This window comes from Pelophylax lessonae, assembly GCF_965119305.1.
Source record: "Pelophylax lessonae genome assembly, chromosome: 12".
In the NCBI taxonomy this organism is placed as follows: domain Eukaryota; kingdom Metazoa; phylum Chordata; class Amphibia; order Anura; family Ranidae; genus Pelophylax; species Pelophylax lessonae.
Window position 1 is genome coordinate 18,172,897 of NC_138779.1, and position 7,712 is coordinate 18,180,608.

The 7,712-nt window shown below is 49.2% G+C and overlaps 1 protein-coding gene across 1 annotated transcript in view; it reads right to left on the reverse strand.

The window, feature by feature from the left end:
- Nucleotides 1–6,547, reverse strand: part of UTS2 (urotensin 2) — a 28,797-nt gene extending 22,250 nt beyond the window's left edge. Inside the window, exon 1 of the mRNA XM_082273718.1 lies at nt 6,368–6,547. Within this exon, the coding sequence (XP_082129844.1) occupies nt 6,368–6,536 (169 nt within the window). The 5' untranslated portion in view covers nt 6,537–6,547. The remainder of the gene's footprint in view (nt 1–6,367) is intronic.
- Between the last annotated feature and the right edge of the window lie 1,165 nt (nt 6,548–7,712).

Below are 7,712 nucleotides of genomic sequence, written 5' to 3' on the forward strand. Positions count from 1 at the left end.
CTCAGATGAGGAGATGAATACAATTCCTCGCCCTGTGAGAGAGAGACCTGTGGAGAGAGGAAGATTAACCATAAAGTCTGCAACAACCAGCAGGAAGCTTGATCCCACTGTCAGCCATGACACAGCAGAGGTAACCCAAGCAGGTACAGTGTGTGTGCAAAGTGGTGATATGAACTTTAATGATGACAATGCGTGTGCTGAGGGTTGTAGTGCTATGGGCTGTCAGCCCAGACCCATAGACAATGTGCAGCATGCGGTGCAACCTGATGCACCTGCTGGAAAAACTTCAAATATAATTGGTGGGAAAACTGAAAATAACATTAAGCTTCTGGTTGAAGAGTCTGCAAAGAGGAGCACCACGGACATTGCAGAGGCTTTGCCTGGACCAGATACAGTGGCTGTTCCTGAGAATGGTGGAGGAGGTGCTGGGAGCAATAGTGCTACAACTGTTTGTGATTCTGCAGTAGACAAGACTGTGATTGAACCCAGGAAAGCAGCTGAGTGCTCAGAGCAGGGGGAGGGGGTGGGTCTTGTCTCTGCTGCTCCAAGGACTGCAAGGGATGTTTCGGGCTCCTTGTCAGCAGGTGTGGCTGTGTCTAAAGACAATGCTGTAATTACTGGTGGTATGTCTGGGAGGAAAACCTATGCTGGTGCTGCTGCAGGATCTGGTAGGGGGGTGCAAGCAGGGAAGGAGCATGGAAATGTTTAATCTTCCTCATTTTTTAAAAGGAGGAATGTTGTTCAGTTACAATGGGAGGGAGAAGGTATTCCCCCATATAGGAGAGCTGTGGTGGATAGGATTTAGCAGATGGGGTTTAGACCGGAAGATATCTTCACCCTGATCAGTCCGACCGGCTCTTATGAGTATGATTTGTCCTTTATCCGTCCTGAGTCTTTGGACATATTTTGGGAAAAATATGAGCATGTGTGTAGGAGCCTGCCGGACTGGAAAGGGCTAATCCCCAAAGTTGTGTCACGTCAGCCACTCCTTAAAATAATGACAGTTCTTGTGCGCAATGAGTCCATACCACAAGGGGATTTATCTGTTTGGCTGAGGAGATATGGAGACATCCTGAGCCCCTTACGGAAAATTATGGATGATCAAGGAATATGGACGGGGGGATGGTCCGTGTAGCTAAAACTGAGGGTTATTGATAAAGTCATCCAGCACCTGCCATCCTCTGCTTTCCTGGGGAGGGACAGGCTGACCATATTCTATCCAGGCCAGCCAAAGCTGTGCAATAGGTGTGGGGATAAAGGGCACTTTGCATCCTCCTGTCCAGTAATGAAATGCTCTCTGTGTCAGGATTTAGGGCATTTGGCAAAAGATTGCAATATTATAAGGTGCAACTTGTGCAATGCGGTGGGGCATTTTTATAGCCAGTGTCCTGAGGCAATGCACAACCAGCCTGAGCTCATAAGAGAGTTCTTCCGCCTGGACATGGAGAATGCTCAGAGTCTGTACCAATGCCCAGTGTGCCTTTGTCTTCCCAGTCTGTGCCAATTCCCAGTGTGTCAGTGTCTTCCAAGTCTGTGGCGCCCCAGTCTGTGCGTTTACCTAGTGTGCCTGTGTCTTCCCAGTCTGTATCTAAGGTATCAGTTACCGAGAATGTGTCCAATCCTTCTGTGTCTATGTCTTCCAAAATTGCAGAGGCGGCAAGAGGTGCTGATGCAGGGGTATCAAGTGCAGTACGAGTCCCCCCCCCCCCTCCCCCTCGGCATTGCAGGGCTTTTATTAGGGACCCTGGGGTGCAGAGGAGTGGGTGAAGAGGCTGGCCCGGTGGCAGATAAGGTAAGGGAGAGTGGGGGGTGAAGGGGAGGGTAAGAGTGGGGAAACTGTTATTTCCAATTTGCCCAAGGATGATGTGGAATGGTTGGAGGAGAAAAGGAAGAAGGGCAAAAGAAGGATAAAAAGGTGTTCAGCTACCCACAGTCCTAAGGTTTTGCCTTTGACAAATAAGTTTGGGGTCCTGTCAGATGATGACGATGAATGGGACTCGTTGAGTACAGCATCTTCTATGGATGATGAGTCCCAGGGTGCACTGAAGCGCACTGGTTCTCCAGGGAGAGAGAGTAGTCAGGCTAAGAAACGGCTGCCTCAATTATCCTCCGTTAAAAGTGGCAACCATTAATGTTGTCAGCTTAAAATCAGTCATAAAATATAATTTTTGATTAAAGGCTACATGCACGGTGACGGTGATGTTTCTTAGTCTGGCTCTCTCGTAGGGTTTATGCTGTGCGCAATTTGGTTTATTTATTATGTTCTTGTTTTGTATAGTTATTTTCAATTATTTTGTAAATATGCTTATTAATTAACTTATTTATTATGGTTTTATTGTATATAAGTTGTTGTTTGTAAGAATTTTCAATAAACAAAATTAACCCCTCATAATGGGCACAGCAGGTGTACAGACCCGGGAACTCAGCACAGGGATGGTGAGAATCCCTCATGATGGATACAGCAGGTGTACTGACCCCGGAACTCAGCACAGGAATGGTGGGAACCCCTCATAATGGGCACAGCAGGTGTACTGACCCCGGAACTCAGCACAGGGATGGTGAGAATCCCTCATAATGGATACAGCAGGTGTACAGACCCAGGAACTCAGCACAGGGATGGTGGGAATCCCTCATAATTTGGCACAGCAGGTGTACAGACCCTGGAACTCAGCACAGGGATGGGGGGAACTCCTCATAATGGGCACAGCAGGTGTACAGACCCAGGAACTCAGCGCACGGATTGGGGGGAACCCCTCATAATGGGCACAGGAGGTGTACAGACCCAGGAACTCAGCACTGGGATGGTGGGAACCCCTCATAATGGTTACAGCAGGTGTACAGACCCGGGAACTCAGCACAGGGATGGTGGGAACCCCTCATAATTTGGCACAGCAGGTGTACAGACCCTGGAACTCAGCACAGGGATGGGGGGAACTCCTCATAATGGGCACAGCAGGTGTACAGACCCAGGAACTCAGCGCACGGATTGGGGGGAACCCCTCATAATGGGCACAGCAGGTGTACAGACCCAGGAACTCAGCACTGGGATGGTGGGAACCCCTCATAATGGTTACAGCAGGTGTACAGACCCGGGAACTCAGCACAGGGATGGTGGGAACCCCTCATAATGGGCACAGCAGGTGTACAGACCTGGGAACTCAGCACAGTGATGGTGGGAACCTCTCATAATGATCACAGCAGGTGTGCAGACCTGGGAACTCAGCACAGGGATGGTGGGAACCCCTCATAATGGGTGCAGGAGGTGTACAGACCCAGAAGCTCAGCACAGAGATGGTGGGAACCCCTCATAATGGGCACAGCAGGTGTACAGACTGGGGAACTCAGCACAGGGATGGTGGGAAGTCCTCATAATGGGCACACCGGGTGTACAGACCCGGGAACTCAGCACAGGGATGGTGGGAACCCCTCATAATGGGCACACCGGGTGTACAGACCCGGGAACTCAGCACAGGGATGGTGGGAACCCCTCATAATGGGCACAGCAGGTGTACAGACCCGGGAACTCAGCACAGGGATGGTGGGAACCCCTCATTAAGGGGCACAGCAGGTGTACAGACCTGGGAACTCAGCACAGGGATTGGTGGAAACCCCTCATAATGGACACAGCGGGTTTACAGACCCGGGAACGCAGCACAGGGATGGTGGGAGCCCCCCCATAATGGGCACAGCAGGTGTACAGACCCGGGATTTCAGCACACAGTTCTCACTCATAGAGAGACATAGAAGAGACTGTTGAGGGGTTTATCTTTCCAGCATCCACCCAACTTTGAAATATCAGTTTTTGGTAATCTGACTCCACTGGCTGCCACCAATCAGATTATAACCTCTCTATGGGAATTGGGCGATGACCTTTCTTTGCTAGCTCTGTTCTGTGTATCTGCCAGCACAAGTAATTACCAGTCATTTCCCCCACACACCATATACATAGTTCAGGAGCCTGCGCTAACAGGACACAACAATCATCACATTTGTACAAGGTGGGTATTTTTCCTCCCTCTGTAAGTACAGATTTACTGGTAGGTGGGCTTTAAAAACAAAGTGCATCCAAATGCAGGGCTGGGACAAGGGGTGGGCAGGAGAAGCGGCTGCCCTGGGCACTGTGGTATCATGTGAGATGGAGGGGCACCACAAGGATTTGGGGGGGGGGAGATTTGTGTTGGGTGGGGGAATTTGGGGGGGGCATTAGGGAGTAATAATTGTTTTGGGAGGGGGAGTGCTAGGAAAGGTGATTTGGGGGATTTGTGTTGGGAGGGGAATAGTGGAAGAGGGCTTCTGCTAGTAGGGGGAATTAGGGGGGGGGGGGGGGATTAGGGAGTAATAATTGTTTTAGGAGGGAAAATTGGGGAGGGGGGGTGGTAGTAAAGGTGATTTGGGGGGATTTGTGTTGGGAGGGGAATAGTGGAAGAGGGCTTCTGCTAGTAGGGGGAATTGGGGAGTAATAAATTGTTTTAGGAGGGGAAATCGGGGAGGGGGTTCTAGGAAAGGTGATTTAGGGGAATTTGTGTTGGGAGGGAAATAGTGGAAGAGGGCTTCTGCTAGTAGGGGGAATTGGGGAGTAATAAATTGTTTTAGGAGGGGAAATCGGGGAGGGGGTTCTAGGAAAGGTGATTTAGGGGAATTTGTGTTGGGAGGGGAATAGTGGAAGAGGGGTTCTGCTAGTAGGAGAATTAGGGGGGGATTGGGGAGTAATAATTGTTTTAGGAGGGGATATTGGGGAGGGTGATAGTAAAGGTGATTTGGGGGATTTGTGTTAGGAGGGGGAATAGTGGAAGAGGGCTTCTGCTAGTAGGGGGAATTAGGGGGGAATCGGGGAGTAATAATTGATTTAGGGAGGGATATTGGGGAGGGCGATAGTAAAGGTGATTTGTGGGGATTTGTGTTGGGAGGGGAATAGTGGAAGAGGGCTTCTGCTAGTAGGGGGGATAAGGGGGGGGGGGATTATGGAGTAATAGTGGAAGAGGGCTTCTGCTAGTAGGGGGGGGATAAGGGGAGGGGGGATTTTGGAGTAATAATTGTTTTAGAAGGGGAAATTAGGGAGGGGGTGGTAGTAAAGGTGATTTGGGGGGATTTGTGTTAGGAGGGGAGTAGTGGAAGAGGGCTTCTGCTAGTAGGGGGGATAAGGGAGTAATAATTGTTCTAGGAGGGGAAATTGGGGAGGGGTGCTGGGAAAGGTGATTTGGGGGGGATTTGTGTTGGGAGAGGAATAGTGGAAGAGGACTTCTGCTAGTTGGGGAGGGGGGGGGGGGATTAGGGAGTAATTGTTTTAGGAGGGGAAATTGGGGAGAGGAGTGCTAGGAAAGGTGATTTGGGGGATTTGTGTTGGGAGGTGAATAGTGGAAGAGGGCTTCTGCTAGTAGGGGGAATTGGGGAGTAATGATTGTTTTAGGAGGGGAAATTGGAAGGGGGAGTGCTAGGAAAGGTGATTTGGGGGGATTTGTGTTGGGAGAGGAATAGTGGAAGAGGGCTTCTGCTAGTAGAGGGAACTAGGGTGGGATTAGGGGGTAATAATTGTTTTAGAAGGGGAAATTGGGGAGGGGGTGCTAGGAAAGGTGATTTGGGGGGATTTGTGTTGGGAGGGGAATAGTGGAAGAGGGCTTCTGCTAGTAAGGGGAATTTGGGGGGGGGGGAGGTTGTGCTAGAAGAAGAGATATAGTGATTCTTTGGGGGGGTTTGGGGGGCAAAGATTGCGCTGGGAGGGGGTATTTCCGGAGGGGAGCAGATTTGCTTAGGGGGGTAAGCATGCAGTTTAGTGTTAAATTTTTTTGGGGGAGGGGGGGGATTTTTGCTAACACATAAAGCTCATACATCTTGGGGGGGGGGGGGGGGGGGCTAGTTTGGCATGTCCGCCCTGGGCTCTAGATGGCCTTGCCCCATCACTGACCACATGTACTCCATCAGTGATTTCTATGGCTCCCTGGAAGTCATTGCTTTAATGTGTGAATACATTGTAACAGATGCATTAACATAATGTCCTATCAGATCTGAAGGTGACATAAAAGGTAAGCGGAGGGGAATATTTTTCCGATAATACACTTTGTTCTCCTCTTATAACATTTGCATAAAAGCGCTATTGCGTTATTAATTCCATTTAATATTCACGGCAATTATTTGCTCCCGGTAAGGGAATACAATGTAATTGTCATTTCCGATTGTTCTTCTAATGGACGTCTTTTAATGAGCGCTCTCTCATCTATTCCTGAACTTCGGCATTTAAAATCCATTTGAACCCTCTCTCTCTAATCACTCATCGACGCGCGCTTGGCCGCCAAACAAAGTCTTTTACTTTAACCTTGAAGTCGGAAAGAGTTTAGCCTACTAAACAGAAGACTTTAAAAAAAATTCTTACCTGCGAGGCGGAGGGAACCCTTGTTGGGGACGATGATGGGCAACGACCGAAAGGAGCAGAAAGAGCCGGCGAGGATCAGGCAGCAGAAGAAAAGCTTGGACATGGCGACAGGAAAATTCGGCGTCTTGTAGGTTCGGGGAACTCTCCGTGATGGCCAGTGCCTTATCATTTAGGTGTCACCTCTTATATACCGAGCACTGACGACACACACCATCACCGCCGTCCAAAGGAGACTAATGAGGGATGGGCAGGAGTCCCATCCGCCCTGAATTCGGAATGAGAGTCACTTTGCATTGATGTCATCCTTCAAGGTTCGTAGACGATAAATTTACTGTCTCGAAAGGCCTCTTGCTCCAAACTGTTGCAGCAAATGTGGCATGGCCAATCTGCCGGAATGAAAGAGCTGCCTTTTTTTTTTTTTTTAAACTTATAAATGATGTTTGGTGGATGGGGTCATGTCGTGGTGGAGATGACCAGGGCAGCTCAGAGCGTGATTTATGGTCCCTCTACTCGCTTTGACGCACAACGTCAAGCTTTGAAAAGTGGATATTTTAGCGCGCTGGATGGATGATGTGTCAGTGGGTGTTTGGGGTATCTCCACCGAGAACGGCTGTGAATTACTTTCGGAGCCTCCGACGAACGCGCGCTGAAAAATCACTTTCTAATTGCGCTCGTTCGCTGTTTTGTATCGAGTTTTTACATTTATTTATCACAGGTTTTTTTATATAGCGCTGACAATTTACATACTGTGCATTCGCAGATCTCAAGAGCTTACACTCTACAGCAGTGTTTCTCAACCTTTTTTCAGTCAAGGCACCTTTTCAAATTATGGACAGTCTTGAGGTGCCCCATTCTAAAATGTAAAAACGAATGATCGACCGATATTGTTTTTTTTATTGCCGATACCGATATTTTGGGCATCGGATATCGGCATCGGCTGGTATCTGACGATATTTTCAGACATTTAAAAGTTTTTTTGTTTTTTATTTATTTATTTATTTTACAGGTACTGTTGTGGAGTGATCTGGGGGTCTAAGCGCCGGTTCACACTACCGCGACGCTACTTCGGGTGGCGACCTCGGAGCGGCCCGCCACGGACTTCATAACATTGAAGTCTATGGCGGTCGCCTCCTGGTCGCCCCAAAGAAGCTCCGGACCCTTTTTCTAGGTCGGAGCGACTTGTGTCGCTCCTATTAGAACGGGTCCGTAGCTTCCCTATGGGAGGCGACCTGTGAGGCGACCAGGTCGCCTCACAGGTCGCCCTAGTGTGAACCGGCACTAAAAGACACCTCCTCTGCACTTAAAAGCATTCAAAACGCCAAGTTTAGCTGTTTTGAATGCTGTC